The sequence below is a fragment of the Entelurus aequoreus genome, linkage group LG07 (assembly GCF_033978785.1).
Source record: "Entelurus aequoreus isolate RoL-2023_Sb linkage group LG07, RoL_Eaeq_v1.1, whole genome shotgun sequence".
In the NCBI taxonomy this organism is placed as follows: Eukaryota; Metazoa; Chordata; class Actinopteri; order Syngnathiformes; family Syngnathidae; genus Entelurus; species Entelurus aequoreus.
In genome coordinates, this window is record NC_084737.1 from 49,920,665 (window position 1) to 49,940,239 (window position 19,575).

At 39.9% G+C, this 19,575-nt stretch overlaps 1 protein-coding gene across 1 annotated transcript; it reads left to right on the forward strand.

Moving 5' to 3' along the window:
• Window positions 1-706: 706 nt before the first annotated feature.
• On the forward strand, window positions 707-5,096 carry LOC133653964 (uncharacterized). Its single transcript, XM_062053842.1, has 2 exons — window positions 707-815; window positions 1,027-5,096. Exon 2 carries the CDS (start codon window positions 1,245-1,247, stop codon window positions 3,033-3,035), a length of 1,791 nt encoding a protein of 596 aa, XP_061909826.1. The 5' UTR covers window positions 707-815; window positions 1,027-1,244; the 3' UTR covers window positions 3,036-5,096.
• The last annotated feature ends 14,479 nt before the right edge of the window (window positions 5,097-19,575 follow it).

Here is a 19,575-nt window from a genome sequence, read left to right on the forward strand (position 1 = left end):
CATACGACCGACAGACAATTCTGGATGTGGATGGATCGGGTCGTTATAGACTGAAAGATGCATGTACGGTGGACCTCCTCGCTAGCATGGGAATACTTTGCGGGCTACATCGAGCGGCCTTTGTAGCAGCGGAGTCAAGTATTAGCAGGGACCGCCAATGGAGGCAACGTAAGCGGTGTGAGCGGAAGCAGAAGCGGGGATGCCGAGCGGGGCTAACAACACAGGGAAAAGCTAACCAAAGAAGCGTGGAGTGTCCGGGTAAGAAGACTTTTAAACTAGAACTAGCCGGCGCCAGGCTGGATAATCCCTGCACACATAGCAATTCTCTTGGAATAAAACACAACTCACATAATGTTTTTTCTTTTGTGACGATGTCAGAGGCAGACATACATTGTACTGAGGTGGCTAACTATGATGCGTTCAGTTTATCGCAGCATCAAGCAAATAATCTGAAAATCCCCGTCGTATCAATACCTAGATATGGTCGAAACTATTTAAAGTGCACTACGCATAATAAACGCAACATTATTAATATTGCTACATCGGATAATTTCAACAAACAATCCTCAAAACAGCCCACTACCTATAATATGGGCTTTTTAAACATAATGTTATTTTCTAAGACACCTAGTGGTGGAAATCAGTTTTGCAGTTTGTGTTCTATTTTGACCCTCCTGTTTTGCCGTAGTCAGCTTAGTGAGGGTGTGTTTCAGAGAGCAGTAGAGAACAGTTGAGAGCAGATGTCAAACAAACAGTCCTGTACTGCAGGCTTTATGCTTTATTTTCGACTTTGAAGACTTTGAAGGTCTAAACCTGTAAGTTTATGTGAATGTAACATGCATATGTATATTGTGACACATTATTTGTGCATTTTCAGTTTAAGACTGCTTTAGTAAGATATTTGTGCCCATTGTTGAAAGCTAATTACTGGCAGCATTTTGTTGGTTTGGATGCTACGCAAACATGTATGTTGTATATAGACGTATGCTGAATGTAAAATGTTTGTTTATGTGTTTTTGTTCACAGTTTTACAAAATATACGATTGATCCTTCACTAAATAGACCTAAACTACACTAGACGCTTGGGACTCTTTTTTCATCAAGGATTATATCATGTTAGCTATCTGCTAAGCTAACCAGCAAAAAGCAAGAGCAGAATAGTAAAAAGGTTTAACATTCAGTCTGCTTACAAAGGAAAGTGAGCCATTACAACTGCAGACCAGAAAGACATTCAACAACATATCATGGATGATCAAAACCCTAAACCTGAAGATCGAGGTGCACCTTCTGAACGCTCCAGTCGTACAAATCACTCTGGCAGCTCTAGTCATGGATCACACGGTTTGGCTGTCAGAGCAAGAGCCAGAGCCGAAGCTGCAAGAATCATGGCTACATTTGCGCAAAGACAAGCAAACATGCAAATCGAGCAGGCACGGATTGAAGCTGAACAATCAAAGAAAAAAGCGGAGATCGAAGCTGAACAATCAAAGAAAAAAGCGGACCTCGAAGCTGAACAAACAAAGAAAAAAGCGGAGATTGGAGTGGAACAGCAATGTAGAGCAGCTGAAGTACAAGCTAGCCTTGACGCGCTGAAGGTATGGACTGTTGCTGCAGCAGCATGCGCTGAGGCCGAAGTCTTGGAAGCCTATGAGGATGAAGTCGGAGAGCCTTCAAGGCAAAGTGTAACAGGTTTGGCTCCCTATTCCTCACAGCAAAGCACTAGGGAATATGTGCAACAACATTCTGTGGATCATGGTCAGCAACAACTCCGGCATCCAATACAAAAAGCCCTTTATTCACCAGAGCGCCAGCAGTACATGGGCAACGGTGATTACGTCTTATCGCCAAAGTGCCAGCAATACATGGACAACGGTGATATGGAAATACACGGTATGGATGTAAGCAGTTGTTCAGAAAAAAGCAACTCTTTTCATTTTTTGCACAAATGGCAAGAGGAACGCCAGAGCAGACCCACCACCCACAGCCGACAACGCCGTGGAAGTCCTGTGAAATTCCCTCAAGAAAGATATTTCACCCACCAACTTCACTTCGCACGCCACCGAGACCAGCAGCCTAGCCACCAAGGTGCATTTAACTGCATGCCCCCATGTGATCAATCAAACTTAGAACAATACCTCATTCGCAAAGAAATAATTAGCACTGGTCTCCTGTTGTTTGATGATAGACCTGAGAACTACTGGGCAAGGAAGGCTTCCTTTATCAATGCCACTGGCAGCTTGAACCTCACCTACAGCCAGGAGTTAGATTTAATGTCCAAGTGGCTGGGACCAAAGTCTGCGGAGTTGGCCAAACGAATCCGTTCAGCCCACATCCATGAAGCTAAAGAAGGACTCTTTATGTTGTGGAAGAGGCTGGAGGAATGCTATGGGTCAGCTGAAATAATTGAAGATGCTATGTTGAAGAGGTTAGAGGAATTTCCAAGGATTGCAAATAAGGACAACCAAAAATTACAGGAACTAGGAGATCTATTGCTAGAGCTGGAAGCAGCAAGAAGAGATGGATTCCTACCTGGACTTTCTTACCTCAACACTCCCCTGGGAGTCACTCCTATAGCGCAGAAGCTCCCGATATACCTTCAGGAGAAGTGGATCTCAGTTGGCTCGAAATATAAGGAAGACTTTCAAGTTCAATATCCTCCTTTTCACGTCTTTGTACAGTTTATTCAAGACCAAGCAAAGATACGAAATGACCCCAGCTTTTCTGAGCTTGGTGGTGGTTCAAACAGGACAGATAAACTACAGAAAGAAATCAAACAATCTGTGTTCACCAGGAAAACTGATGTGTCCAAAGCAGATGCAGGCAAGCAAAACAAGGAGGAGAAAAGGGTTGAAGATCCAGACAGAGTGTGTCCTTTACATAATAAGCCCCATCCCCTAAGAAAATATTATGGCTTCCGCAACAAGAGTTTAGAGGAGCGGATAGCCTACCTCAAAGAGAAACACATCTGTTTCAAGTGTTGCGCCTCAACAAAACACTTTGCCAAGGACTGTGATAAAACTGTGCAGTGCAAATAGTGCGACAGTAGTAGGCACCCAACTGATTTACACCCTGGCCCAGCAGTAAGAAAACCAGAGAGCTCTGCTGTCATCAAAGATCAAGGCGGGGAGCGAGAAGAGAAAGAGCCTCCAGAGGTCAAGTCAAAATGCACGGAGGTGTGCGGGAAGGCAGTTGGCGCCCGATCATGCTCCAAAATATGCTTGGTCTGTGTATACCCTGCAAGTCAACGAGAGAAAGCTGTTAAAGCATATGCTGTCTTCGATGAGCAGAGTAACAGGTCGCTGGCCAAGAGTGAGCTATTTGACCTGTTTGGCATTGAAACAGGTGCCACTCCTTACACCCTTAAAACATGTGCAGGGGTCATGGAAACATCAGGAAGACGCGCAAATAATCTTATTGTAGAGTCAATAGATGGCAGTGTACAGATCCCACTGCCAACATTAATTGAGTGTCATGTGATGCCCGATGACCGTGCAGAGATCCCCTCAGCAGAAATAGCACATCATTATCCGCACCTCAAGCCAGTGGTAGATAAAATACCAGCTATTGATCCTGACGCAGATATTGTCATGCTTCTCGGCAGAGACATCCTACGTGTACACAAAGTACGTAGACAGTACAATGGACCCAACAATGCACCATATGCTCAGAAATTGGACCTCGGCTGGGTCTTTGTCGGAGACATATGTCTAAAGAGAGTCCACAAGCCAAGCAGCATTAATGTCTATAAGACCAATGTCCTACCTAATGGACGGACGTCGTTCCTGAGTCCATGTACAAGTGTTATTCATGTGAAAGAAAGGTTCGACAAGAACACACCAAGGTCACGTAAAGAGACAGGTCTCCTGGAAGATGACACTGATGAACTTGGAAGCAACATATTTGAGAGGACAAAGGAGGAGGAAAAAATAGCATGGTCTATTGATGACAAAGCCTTCCTTGAGATCATGGACAACAATGTCTACATGAATGATGCTAACACCTGGGTAGCACCCTTACCATTCCGTTTCCCAAGACAACGTCTGCCGAACAATAGAGAGCAAGCGGCAAAACGACTGTCATCTCTATGTCGCACACTGGAAAGAAAGCCAGTTATGAAAGAACAATACACAGAGTTCATGCAGAAAATCTTTGAGTCAGGACAAGCAGAGCTTCCTCCACCATTGAAGGAGAAGCAAGAGTGCTGGTACTTACCAACCTTTGGTGTCTATCACCCTCAAAAGCTGGATCAAATACACGTGGTGTTTGATTCTAGTGCTAAACACGGAGGTATTTCCCTCAACGACGTCCTCTTGAAAGGACCAGACCTGAATAATACCCTTCTTGGAGTCCTTATTCGCTTCCGCAGAGAGCCAGTTGCAGTGTCCACCGACATACAGCAGATGTTTTACTGTTTCACAGTCTGGAAAGAACACTGTGACTTTCTAAGATTCTTGTGGTTCGAAGACAACGACTTCACAAAACCAGTGACTGAATACCGAATGACAGTGCATGTGTTCGGTAACAGCCCTTCGCCAGCTGTGGCCATTTATGGCTTGAGAAGGGCAGCTGAAGAGGGAGAGAGAGAACATGGTACAGATGCCAAGCAGTGGGCCTTGGACCATCTCAGCGCGCAGGACAAGAGGTGGATATGCAGAGAATAAACGCTGGGCAGTCATGTTCACCTGTCTGAGTACACGAGCGGTACACATCGAGCTCATATAGACAATGTCAACCTCCAGTTTCATTAATGCCTTAAGGAGATTCACCGCCATCAGAGGGCCTGTGAGACTCCTGCGTTCCGATCAAGGTACAAACTTTATTGGAGCTTGCAGAGAACTGCAAATAAACTCTGAAGACCCGGAGTTGAAAGCTCATTTTCAGGACAAAGGCTGTACCTGGATATTCAATCCGCCACATTCCTCTCATATGGGAGGTGTGTGGGAAAGGATGATCGGCATTGCACGCCGCATTTTGGATGCTATGTTGCTTAAGGACAACTGTCGCCTCTCCCACGAGGTACTTGTGACACTCATGAGTGAAATCATGGCAATCATGAATGCAAGGCCTCTAGTTCCAGTATCGTCTGATCCTGACATGCCAGCAGTTCTCACGCCCGCAATGTTGCTTACTCAAAAGACTGATCCAGTATCTGCTCCTCTAGGGAACATGGATCTGAAAGATCTCTATAACAAGCAATGGAGGCAAGTTCAAAGTCTAGCCGAAACTTTCTGGAAACGTTGGAGACAAGAGTACTTGGCGACCCTTCAGCCACGCAGGAAGTGGAAGTCAGAAAGACCAAACTTGCAAGTAGGCGATGTGGTACTCCTCAAAGACACTCAAGTAAAGAGGAATGAGTGGCCCACCGGCATCATTGAGGAAACCTTCCCCAGCCGTGACGGAATGATTCGAAAAGTGAATGTGAAGATCATCAAACAGGGTACCCCTAAGGTTTATTCCAGACCCGTTTCAGAGGTCGTACTGCTCCTCAGTAAAAAGACATAGTGGTATCTTAAAATACCAGACGGGGAGTGTTATGCCCCACAATGTTATTTTCGAAAACACCTAGTGGTGGAAATCAGTTTTACAGTTTGTGTTCTATTTTGACCCTCCTGTTTTGCCGTAGTCAGCTTAGTGAGGGTGTGTTTCAGAGAGCAGTAGAGAACAGTTGAGAGCAGATGTCAAACAAACAGGACGTACTGCAGGCTTTAAGCTTTCTTTTCGACCTTGAAGACTTTGAAGGTCTAAACCTGTAAGTTTATGTGAATGTAACATGCATATGTATATTGTGACACATTGTGTGTGCATTTTCAGTTTAAGACAGCTTTAGTAAGATATTTGTGCCCATTGTTGAAAGCTAATTACTGGCAGCATTTTGTTGGTTTGGATGCTACGTAAACATGTATGTTGTATATAGACGTATGCTGAATGTAAAATGTTTGTTTATGTGTTTTTGTTCACAGTTTTACAAAATATACGATTGATCCTTCACTAAAAAGACCTAAACTACACTAGACGCTTGGGACTCTTTTGTCATCAAGGATTATATCATGTTAGCTATCTGCTAAGCTAACCAGCAAAAAGCAAGAGCAGAATAATTATCTTCCAAAACGTTATTAGTTAATGAGGTCATCAGAGACAACAAACTTGACATCGTTGGTCTCGCCGAGACATGGCTCAAACCAGACGATTTTTTTGCGCTAAATGAGGCATCCCCTCCTAACTATACCAATGCGCATGTTGCCCGTCCTCTTAAAAGGGGAATGAGTGTCGCAGTAATATACAATGAAAACTATAATTTTACACCTAACCTAAATAATAAATATAACTCGTTTGAGGTGTTCACTATGAGGTTTGTCACACCGCTGCCTCTCCACCTGGCTGTTATCTACCACCCCCCTGGGCCCTATTCGGACTTCATCAGTGAATTCTCAGAGTTTGTTGCTGATCTAGTGACGCACGCCGACAATATAATCATAATGGGGGATTTTAATATCCATATGAATACCCCATCGGACCCTCCATGCGTGGCGCTCCAGACTATAATTGATAGCTGTGGTCTTACACAAAAAATAAATGAACCCACGCATCGCAACGGTAATACGATAGATCTAGTGCTTGTCAGGGGTGTCACCACCTCTAAAGTTACGATACTCCCGTACACTAAAGTAATGTCCGATCATTACCTTATAAAATTTGAAGTTCTGACTCATTGTCAACAAACTAATAATAATAATAATAACTACTATAGCAGCCGCAACATTAATGCTGCCAAAACGACAACTCTTACTGACCTACTGCCTTCGGTAATGGCATCATTCCCAAATTATGTGGGCTCTATTGATAACCTCACTAACAACTTTAACGACGCCCTGCACGACACCATTGATAGTGTAGCACGCTAAAGCTGAAAAGGGCCCCTAAAAGGCGTACCCCATGGTTTACAGAAGAAACTAAAGCCCAGAAATTATCATGTAGAAAGCTGGAACGCAAATGGCGTGCGACTAAACTTGAGGTTTTCCATCAAGCATGGAGTGATAGTTTAATAACTTATAAACGCATGCTTACCTCAGCTAAAGCTAAATATTACTCAAATCTCATCCACCTCAACACAAATGATCCTAAATTTTTGTTTAGTACAGTAGCATCGCTAACCCAACAAGGGACTCCTCCCAGTAGCTCCACCCACTCAGCAGATGACTTTATGAATTTCTTTAATAAGAAAATTGAAGTCATTAGAAAAGAGATTAAAGACAATGCATCTCAGCTACAACTGAGTTCTATTAACACAGATACGACTGTATATACGACGGACACTGCCCTCCAAAATAGTTTCTCTCTCTTTGATGAAATAACATTGGAGGATTTGTTAAAATGTGTAAATGGGACAAAACAAACAACATGTTTACTTGACCCAATTCCTGGGAAACTTATCAAGGAGCTTTTTGTATTATTAGGTCCATCAGTGTTAAATATTATAAACGTATCACTTTCCTCTGGCACTGTTCCCCTAGCATTCAAAAAAGCGGTTATTCATCCTCTACTCAAAAGACCTAACCTCGATCCTGACCTCATGGTAAACTACCGGCCGGTGTCCCACCTTCCGTTTATCTCGAAAATCCTCGAAAAAATTGTCGCACAGCAGCTAAATGAACACTTAGCGTCTAACAATCTCTGTGAACCTTTTCAATCCGGTTTCAGGGCAAATCACTCTACGGAGACAGCCCTCGCAAAAATGACTAATGATCTATTGCTAACGATGGATTCTGATGCGTCATCTATGTTGCTGCTTCTTGATCTTAGCGCCGCTTTCGATACTGTTGATCATAATATTTTATTAGAGCGTATCAAAACGCGTATTGGGATGTCAGACTTAGCCTTGTCTTGGTTTAACTCTTATCTTACTGACAGGATGCAGTGTGTCTCCCATAACAATGTGACCTCGGACTATGTTAAGGTGACGTGCAGAGTTCCCCAGGGTTCGGTTCTTGGCCCTGCACTCTTTAGTATTTACATGCTGCCGCTAGGTGACATCATACGCAAATACGGTGTTAGCTTTCACTGTTATGCTGATGACACTCAACTCTACATGCCCCTAAAGCTGACCAACACGCCGGATTGTAGTCAGCTGGAGGCGTGTCTTAATGAAATTAAACAATGGATGTCCGCTAACTTTTTGCAACTCAACGCTAAGAAAACGGAAATGCTGATTATCGGTCCTGCTCAACACCGACATCTATTTAATAATACCACCTTAACATTTGACAATCAAACAATTAAACAAGGCGACTCTGTAAAGAATCTGGGTATTATCTTCGACCCAACTCTCTCGTTTGAGTCACACATTAAGAGTGTTACTAAAACGGCCTTCTTTCATCTCTGTAATATCGCTAAAATTCGTTCCATTTTGTCCACAAGCGATGCTGAGATCATTATCCATGCGTTCGTTACATCTCGTCTCGATTACTGTAACGTTTTATTTTCGGGCCTCCCTATGTCTAGCATTAAAAGATTACAGTTGGTACAAAATGCGGCTGCTAGACTTTTGACAAAAACAAGAAAGTTTGATCATATTACGCCTATACTGGCTCACTTGCACTGGCTTCCTGTGCACCTAAGATGCAACTTTAAGGTTTTACTACTTACGTATAAAATACTACACGGTCAAGCTCCTGCCTATCTTGCCGATTGTATTGTACCATATGTCCCGGCAAGAAATCTGCGTTCAAAGAACTCCGGCTTACTAGTGATTCCCAGAGCCCAAAAAAAGTCTGCGGGCTATAGAGCGTTTTCTATTCGGGCTCCAATACTATGGAATGCCCTCCCGGTAAAAGTTAGAGATGCTACCTCAGTGGAAGCATTTAAGTCTCATCTTAAAACTTATTTGTATACTCTAGCCTTTAAATAGACTCCCTTTTTAGACCAGTTGATCTGCCGTTTCTTTTCTTTTCTTTTCTACTCTGCTCCCAACCCGGGGTGGACCGCTAGCCTGTGCATCGGATGGGGACATCTCTACGCTGCTGACCCGTCTCCGCTCGGGATGGTTCCTGCTGGCCCCACTATGGACTGGACTTTCGCTGATGTGTTGGACTTTCACAATATTATGTCAGACCCACTCGACATCCATTGCTTTCGGTCTCCCCTAGAGGGGGGGGGTTCTACATATGCGGTCCTCTCCAAGGTTTCTCATAGTCATTCACATTGACGTCCCACTGGGGTGAGTTTTCCTTGCCCGTATGTGGGCTCTGTACCGAGGATGTCATTGTGGCTTGTACAGCCCTTTGAGACACTTGTGATTTAGGGCTGTATAAATAAACATTGATTGATTGAATGATTGATGAGTTTGAACATCAAATATCTTGTCTTTGTAGTGCATTCAATTAAATATGGGTTGAAAAGTATTTGCAAATCATTGTATTCCGTTTATATTTACATCTAACACAATTTCCCAACTCCTATGGAAACGGGGTTTGTAATTTTGATTCCTTGTTTGTCTTGTACGTGTGAATAATTGACAATAAAGTTGACTGTTGTTGTACATGCACATGCATGCTAAAATCCTCCGCTCTTGCCATTTCTAATGCAACAAATTATATCTGTCAGTAGACTCGATATGGAAGCAATAAAACCAGTCGAAGGGCCTTAGCCTGGAGGAGAACGTTGGCCCGTAAATAAGACCGCCTACAATACGGCGCATTCTGAAGAGACAATCGGAAAGCTGCTTGAAGATGGTTTGTAAAACAAAATCTATGCAATATGCAGCAGGATGAAGTTGTTCATCACTTGGAGATTAACCTCATTATCAACAGGTGATAGTGGCCTATCATGACTTTAGGCTGCCACTCGGGGTCACTATATAATTGGGTGGGTTAGTCCCGTACCACTCTCCGGCATTGTGTCGGGCCCACTACCTGGTCGACTCACATCCTCTCGAATGCACTGAAGATATGTAGACAGGTAACCGTTAGTTGTATGTCAGCCATTTAATTGTTACCTTGTAGACGGTTTCCCTGTGCTGGTACTGAGACCAACCTTACTTATTTGCCATGTGTCTTCATGCTGCTGGTTACAGCAGCATGAATGTGACAAGTGCCTGTTTGGGTTGTGATAACTAACACAGGTGTTAAAATAATTGACATATATTTTTTAGAGTAATTCCACTTCAACGTAAGCTGTCCACCTCTGGCGCATTGTTGTCGAGGTTCAAGCTATATCGGGATTGTCTCTTCCTCTCCTGTGGCTGTCTGCAGGTACGCAACCATTGCTGTGTTTTTTGTATTTATATCAATTATGTTTTACTGCTATATCGCTGATGGACGTTGCCTTTCTCCCCCTTTTCTGGGCTGCAAAGTTTGGCTGGCTGTGTGCTACCTAAGGGGCCACTGCTACATACATTTCATTCACTGAACTGTTGCTTTGCCTGACTTCTACTCTGCCATCATTAAAATACCGCATCATTAAAACACCAGAGCTTCGTCTGCTGGCTGCACATCTTTGCTCTCGGATAGGGTTGGCACCTTTACCGTGCCACTTTGTCTCAGTTTGTATGTTTTCATTTTTCATTTTTCTTTTATTTCAGGCAATGACATTAAAAAAAAAAATTACAAAGTTGACAACACATAATAATATAAATTAATACAGTGCAAAAGGTAATGTATAGTATGTAATGCATGATTGTCCAGTTTTGCCTAAAAGGGAGTGGGAAGAAGATCATTTGTTTAATCCCACTCTCGGTTCTCCATTCAGTGATACTTTGTTTAAGGATTATAATACAAATGTTGTATCATAGTGGCATTACCACAGGTAACAATAATTATTACACTGTAACAATAATTTGTATCAATAATGTATGAAGAATGAATATACCAACAATGGTAATAGACAACATAGCAATAACGGTAAGGAAACATTGAGCCCATGTTAACACTTTGAGACAGAGTACAACAGCAGGTCAAGTTAAAGACCCTCATCTCTATATTCGAACCAGACCCCATGTTTGTATAATAGTTTAAATCGATTAATAGTTTGGCATTGCTTGTGTTGTAAGTCCAGTTTGTTCCATAGTTTTACTCCGCATACAGACACACAAAAAACTTTTACGAGTGGTTTGAGCTCTCGGCAATGAGAAATATCCAATCTATGTTTAACATTTTAATATACCTTTATCTACATGCTGTGCCTTTTTTAAGGGCAATACCATTGATTGTATTTCTAGTTACAAATAACTGTTTACGCCTGTTTTGAACACAAGTCCGATACAAACCTTGAGAAGACAAATATGCCTCAGAACCAAAGCTATATTTTCTTTTGGAATACATAGGTGGTCATGAGATAACCTTACAAATCCCTGCATACAAGATAACCTTACAAATCCCTGCATACAAGTACCAGCACTTTACTTTAGATGTATGTCATCTCTACACAGCATAAGTAAAGCTTTGTACACCATCAAGCACATGACGCTAATGTCTTTGCCCTCCCTCTAAAGTGTAATCAGAGGATAGAGTATGCACAAACACAAGCCTGCATATATTAAATCCAAATGACAGAAGAAATATAGTTTTAGGTGAAGACAAGTACTGTAAGTGAGATGCTAAAATTTCCACAAGCTTGAAAAACGTTGAACATTTTTAAAATTATGCACCATTTCAATTTATATTTTTGTCATTATTTTTAAATTTACTGTACATACATTTTCAGTTATGTTGTGATACCAATAAAATGAAGGCTACATGTTTATATGTATCATATACAAATGTTATCTTGGTCTTGTCGTAGAATTTCTGACCTTTTGACCTATATTTCTTGTCTATTAAGAATGTCTGCTCATTTTCAATTCTCTTCTATTTTGTGCCATTGAATGGACCAGTTGTGGGACACAGGTGAATATGGAGTTATGCCAACCTGTCTACAGAATGTTTAGATTTTCCAAATATGACTAAGAGATACGAGGTTGTTTTGGAACAGACAAACCAAAACAAAACAATCATGACGCACGAGATAAAAAACAGTGACGCACAAGAGACATATAAAAAATGGCAGAAGACCAGGACTAAAGAGTGATTTTGGCTTGTGTGTGTCTTGTGTGCTCTGGAGTACATTGTGTCTGCTTGCACGGACAACTCAATTCAACCTGCACTTCTGATAATGGGTAAATAAATTTGTTGTACTAAACTACTTTTGTTGCCTGCTTAAGCTTCGGACAATCCACTACACAAATTGGCGTCACAAACAGGATGGCCCAGAAGCTACAGGTCGACAGCCGCTCCCGCTCTCTCTGTCAGGCAGACAATGTGTTGCACGCGCGCATCACAAGGTAAGCAGTTTGCTTTAAAGTGTAAACATTTTCTGCCTGGAGAGAGCCGGATCGATAAGACAAAAGCTGAACCTGTTTTTGATAAAAGATAGGTTTAGTCAGGTTCTCCAAAAACAACCTGGAATGGGGTAAATTATGGTTGGATTGAGTTGTTTTATATGTGATGATTTGTCTGTGTGTTTGTTGAAAACTTGTGATTTCTTGTTTTTAGCTATAAGGGGATTGTTAATAGAATTTTGGTGGTTTGGAGTGTTTTTGAAGCATAGACTATGTGAGACGAAAAATTTCTTTTAACCTCTTCATCCTCTGTCGTTGTTGGCAGAGGATGCTTTTTTCTGCAAGTACATTAGGTTAGCCGGAGTTGGACACAGCGAAATTTAAGGCAAGGTTTGCTAACTGGTCTGACATTTGGCCCACACAAATTTTTGACGTCTATGAAGGTCCTACGTATCTGTCTATGTGGAAACTGCAGCCGGGTAAAAAGCCTGATATAAGGTGATTGTTCAGTGACTCCAGTAAAGGAGATCAACTGAGCCAAGTTGTCACAAATTTGGAAATTTGCTGCAGTATAGATGGATAGAGTTAAGGGCTCCATATGGTAAAGCCTTGGTGAAACTATATGGACTGACCAGACACGATGTACTTTAGGATTGTTGGGTGATTCCTAGTGATTCTACAGCGCCTTAGGCCGGTTATCCGTGTTGGTCAGGAAGGATAACGCAGGTGCTGCTCCAATGATACGGGTTAATCGCCGTTGTATGAGCAATGATGGAACCTGGTTTTTGTGATATGAGACGGCCGATTCCACAAAAGCACGCGTGCATTAGTTGTTTATAATTGTCCGGACATGGGGTGGGATTGTAATTTATAAATGTGTGTGTATAATGATGAATGCTGAAATGTGTGTGTATTGAGTGAGTCAGTTTATGTTGGTACATTTAGATATATGCGTAATTTAATAACTTTTGTGTAGCACCTGGTTTCTTATCTGTTTTAATTCCCCTCTTATGAAAGGCAAACATTATACCTCTCGGTATTCCCCCTCCCTCATGCAACCTCCCCCCACGCTTTTTCTCACAGCCCCGCTATCTGTAAAAGTTGGGAAATTGTCTAAAAGGTGTGTGCTTGTGAGAAAGTAGACAAAGTTTATGTACAGAAAACATATGAGTGAATGATCTATCCATTTAATTATCTTATTCCGCTCTCGGAGGTTGGATCGCGGGGGCAGCAGCCTAAGCAGGGAAGTCCAGAATTCCCTCCCCCCTTGGCTATTTGTCCATCTAAGAGTGAATGATAAATGTTGTTTCTTATTATTAAGGTTCTGATATGATACAGCTGTGCTTCTGGATGAGAAAAATAGTTGACTGTTGCATTATTTTTAACTGTGCTGGTGATTGAGACTGTGCGATATTATAGTTGTAAGAAGGCACTGAGATTTTGAGTATGGAAAAAGGCCCCTCTGAGGCTCTCGCTCTCTGGCGAATTGTCTGTGTATGTGTGCGTGTATGGGAGACATTTTGAGATAAGAGTGTGTCATTGTGATGAGGCTGTGTGAGTGACAGCTGCACGAAACGTGGTTCGAAGAGGTGTGACACAGCTAGGTTAGCATTGAGCTAGGTTAGCATTGAGTTAGCATAGCATTAGATTAGTTTAGCATTGAGCTAGGTTTAAAGAATAAATAAATAAATAAATAAAAAACTATATATATATATATATATAGTGGACAGCTGTACTCAGTCTGAGGAGAGTGCTGACAGGTTGGTTTTGATAATAGGAAAAATAAAATAGACTGTATATGAATAAATAAATGTCTACATATCAATACATACATTTGGACTGGGACATTGAAGCATTGTTAAATTCATTAGCCATTAATTATGTGTGTAATATACTGTATTGAACAGCCCTGTTGCTTATCTGATCCATCCAGTTCCTGTGTGGAAGTTGAGACAAACACACACGTACACACATCATAGATTAGAACACATTGTAGCTTTGAATTAATACTGATATAGCAAACACATTAAATAAAATTGAATTAAATTTAATAAAGGTAAAATGATTATTTAATTATATTGACATTTTAATTATTTCAAGAATAATCACGATGAAGTAAAATTTTAATTTATATTCTAAAACTTCTGAAAAACATCTGTGCAAACTGTGAAACATGTAGTCTGAAGAAGTACAGATAAGAGTCGCCAACACTCAGCGCCTTAGTCAAAACAAAACGTAGAGAAGCGTTAAACAAATTCTAATCTGAAGACAAAGAATGAGAACGTAAGTTAACAGCAAAACTGAAATTTAAATTAATAACAAAAGAAAGCAAAATTTCAAAGTGATAAATGAAGGTGCATGTAGAATTACATGTAAAGAATAAAACTTAATGGAAATAACTGTCTGCAAGATGAGCATGACGTCATGAATTGTGCTCGGGTTAACAATAGATAGATAGATAGACAGATAACACGTTATTGATTCCTTCAGGAGAAGTTCCCTCAGGAAGAAGAAGTAAAAAGTAAACAGTAACTAATAAGGGTATAAATGGAAACAAAATAGAAAAATATTACAGGGAAAATAAAAAGAGAACAGTAAAATAAGAATATAACAAAAGAAACTAGGCATTAGCGACCGTGTTATGAAAAAGTATACTGTTATTGTTTTGCATTCCCTGTCATCCTAGCCCCCCCAAAGAGGAGTTGTACAGTCTAATGATGTGTGGGACAAAGGATTTTTATAGTCTAAATCAGTAGTTCTCAAAGGAAGGGGGTACCTGAGATTTTAAATATTTTAAAATAGCGACAATTCAAAATCCTTTATAAATATAATTATAGAATAATACTTCAACATAATACATATTTAGAATTAAGTTCACGGGTCCAGATGAATCACTATTACAATATCCAAAGAAGGTTGATGATAGATTATATGTATAGAAATCTTTAGTATAATTTAATCACTTGTTTAATTGTAAAACGTTTTAGTTATTCTTACATTTTTTGTTGTCCAAATAGTTCAAGTAAGACCACAACAAATGAGCAATATGTTGCACTGTTATACAATTTAATAAATCAGAAATTGATGACATTATGCTGTATTTTATTTCTTCATTTTTCTGGGAAAAAAGGTTGAAAACCACTGCCCTAAATCATATTAAAGCCAAAATTATAAAATGCAGGTTATGAAGGAGGAAAAATTGTTAAGAGATAAATAATGATACAGGTTTAGATTGCTGCTGACCCTGTTGTATTTTATAAGACTGATTATTTTGGATTATTGTGTTTGTATTGTGAGAGAAGGAGAGAGAATGAGAGAGAGAGGAAGAGAGAGCAGGTGAAGGAAGATTGTGGGTGAAGAGGATGGTTTGAGAAAATATGGGAAAAGGATGTTTATAACCTTACGTTATGTGAATGGTTTCTAGGAGAACAGAAAATAGAAACATTGTGTGAAGTGTAAGGAAGAGATGGATACAGGATGTTGTTTGTAAAGGAAAACGAAAGTGAAGAAAAGATGAGAAAGTGACAAATGAAGGTATTCGTAAGGGGTATGCTGTTGATTGTGGTTAGCTGCAAGTGTGTTTAATTGTTTGGTTGTTTAGTTGTTTGAGTGAAACGGGAAGAAATCAATAGGAATAATTACATGCAAAATGGAATAAAACTATGAGTGCGATAGATAATGAATGAATAGATGAAATAGGTTTATTTTGGTCATATAATCAACCATCAACCAATTTGTGTGAGCAGTTTAACAGTAAATTAGACATATTAACAATCATACACATTTACACACAGATAAGAAAAGAAAAAGAATGACCGAAAAAAGAACAAACAAAAGCCAAAGCTTATATTGGCCTATCATATACATTTACTGAACATTAAATTACCTGGAACATCAACGTTAAAAGATGAAAGTAATTGTTACTATATTTTATAATGTTCAAAAAACTTTACTTTTCAAGGGTCTCCAAAACCATAACAAAAACTACATGTGTTCAGCTCATCACTGAGGATGGTCCATCATTTAACTCCTAAAACTGAAATACATTTGTGTTTTTATTTTTATTTTACTTGACCTATTTTAAAAATCAATATCCCCCGTAAATGATAGTTTTCTCCTCATAATGTAAATAAGCTAAGAATACAAACTGGAAGGCTGTTGTTCTTTACTCGAAACATAATTGCCATTGTTTTAAAAATAGATTATCTGAACATTTAACACATTATGACTTATAAAAAATGGATTGGTATGATCATGGTAGCAGCTTTGTGTATTATTGAAATGAGCCTGTTAAGTTTAAGTATTGGGTCTATATTTCTTCTATAAACATTCCCCCAAACTTCAAAACAATATTACATATGGAAAAATAAATGAATGACATAACATATGCAGACATTTCTTATTCAGCATGTGTTTTACTTTATACCGAATAGCAATGGATTTGGATATTTTTCTTTAATATGTTCAATATGCGGCTTCCAACATATTAATGATCAATTATTATTCTCAAGAATGTAGTTCATATACTCTGTCAATTTCCACTTGATTCAACTTTAATTTTTGTTTCACAATTTGACTTTGCACCACTAAACACCACAAATTTAGTTTTGTTATCATTCAATGATTACTTATTAACAGACAACATTCGCACACTAGGGCACATTTAGTATTTATTGAGATCTATTACTTAAAATAACTACTTAACAACTATTGTGAAACACCTTTCTAATTTATGGGAGTATTGGGATAGGATTGAAGAAAAATGCTTAGAGCATGGCTTTGTGTGTTTGTTGTGACTAGGTTAGATAACCAGACGGAGAAAGGCACGGCAAGGTGGGGCAGCTTTGTTTGTGTGGCATTTTTCATGCAAAGGGCAGACTCAAAGTGCTTCACAGACAACAAAGTGAAATGAAAGAAAATAAAAGCAAAATTAAAATGCAGACAATAAAAATAAACACAGTGCGGACGTTAAAAGTTAAAAGATTAAAAGATTAAAAGATTTAGCTGAAAGATAAGGAGAAACGTGAATAAAAACATTCTTAAAGCCCTTTGAGACACTTGTGATTTAGGGCTATATAAATAAACATTGATTGATTGATTGATTTTGTTTTGGAGAATATCACGCACAGTGGGAGGTCAGAGTGCAAGCATGACAGCTTGCTCGCGCCTACTGATAGACAAATGATAGTTTAAATTAATTTGCAGATAATCTTTAAGTGAATTAAAAGGGTACTTAAATACACATGAAGTAGTGCGTATAATCTTTGAATTAGGGTTATTGATTAACATTTAATGGGATAGTTAAGACTGTGATTTTAAAACGTGATATGCAAAATTGAACTAACCGAGAGGATATGAAAACGATGGGTGTACATGTTTTGAGTTCCAAATTCTGGAGGAAAAAAAAACCTCAACAAAACGTAAAACCATACAGACGGACTTGGGAGGTAGCCGCGGTTGTCCTAGGTCAAGCGAGGGTGGAAAGGATATGCAGCCGGGGGACTGCCAACTTCTCTGAACAAGACAAGCTCCAAAGTGTAGCCAGAACATGCTCACAAAAAATACAGGTGTGACAGAGGACGCCCACAGCAGGACGAACAGCAGGATACAAACAGACCCCTGCTGGACATAAGTGTCAACGGACAATGTTCAACACAATCTTTGAAGCATTCCTTTGTGGTCAACCTGCACACACCTTGTAATGACCTGCTTACGAACTGTGCCTTGACAATTCAATACCGCAGTGGTCCCCAACCACCGGGCCGCGGCCTGGTACCGGTCCGCACAAGAATTTAAAAAAAAATAAAAATGTTTTTATTTATTTATTTATTTTTAATGAAATCAACATAAAAAACACAATATATACATGTATATCAATATAGATCAATACAGTCTGCAGGGATACAGTCCGTAAGCACACATGATTGTATTTATTTATGAAAAAAAAAAAAAAAAAAAAAACTTTTTTTTAAATACACAGTTAAAAGCTTAGTTGTTGTTACGAATGATGACAGATGTGAACAAGAGCATGTATTGTCTTTGTGTGATGATGTAAATAAGGTGTGGTTGTATTGTATATTAAGAATGTGTCCATGGAGGGGCATTTTATGACTTTCCTAAATTTGATTACATGCTACAGTATGATTATTATTTGATTAATTATTGATTATTATGAATGTATATATTTATTATGATTAATTAGTGTCATAATTTTATTGCTTGATTTTTGGATCCCTTTAAATTAGGTACCCAGGGACTGCAGATGGAAAGTAGCTATTTAGATATAATCTGGTACAGAACATATCTGTTTCTGAACTTAATGTTTCTGTGCATTGTCCCATCATAGATAGACTAAATTAAATACAACTATTTAGTGAATTATTGAGGCCACAATAATTCACTAGGTGTTGTAAAATATCAAAGTACTATTGCAAAAGCGAACAGTGACCTCAAACATGACCTGTCCTCCGCCTCTGTTCTTGCTGCACTTGACTATCAGCTGCCTTTTCTTTTTCTTGGATGTTTCTGAAACTACTAATACTACTACTACTATTACTATTACTACGACTAACACTGTCCCTGTTTTAGGGACAGAGGGGGGAGGTGAGTTTGGATTGGGTCAAGTTTGAGCGTGTTGAGGTTTTATTTAATCGATATGATCAATCCGGTACAAGGATAAAGGAACGTAATGATTTAGATTGACAATTGCAGTGGTTGGCGGAAGCAACCCCATCCTCAAAGGAGGGTGCCAATTCAGTAATTAAATGTTTTGTGAATTATCTAATATCCCGACATGGTTTCCCCAAAAAGAGTAGGTCAAACAACGGCACCCATTTTAAGGAAGCAGGCTATCATCCTCAGTCCCAGGACCAGCAGCTTCCTAGGAAGGCGGAAAGACCATGAGACCAAAATGGTATGTTTGCAAAATGTAGAATTTGTGTGCCAGTTCCACTGTGCAGATTTGAGGATGAAAGCAGCCACTCCAGATTCCCTTGCACTCGATGAGAGGGGCACGGTCAAAGCCAATCCAGGACCAACACCCGATACCTGACTGGAAGGAACTGAGAGGAGAGACAAAACCTTGCCAGCGATGACGAGAACGACTAAGGTTGCCAGCCAATATGTGTCCGTCGGGACTCCAGCAGCTGTGGAAGGAGGTGTCGGGAGTGCCGAAGCGGCAAGGAGGCCTTGAAGCAAGCCAAGGGCCTGGACCAAAGCCCCAACGCCCCATACTTTTTCTCAGCTTTTCCCCAATTTCGGCCAGC

Bases quoted from the DNA above. Each gene is read 5' to 3' on its own strand.
- LOC133653964 (XM_062053842.1), top strand. From the start codon at position 1,245: ATGGATGATCAAAACCCTAAACCTGAAGATCGAGGTGCACCTTCTGAA.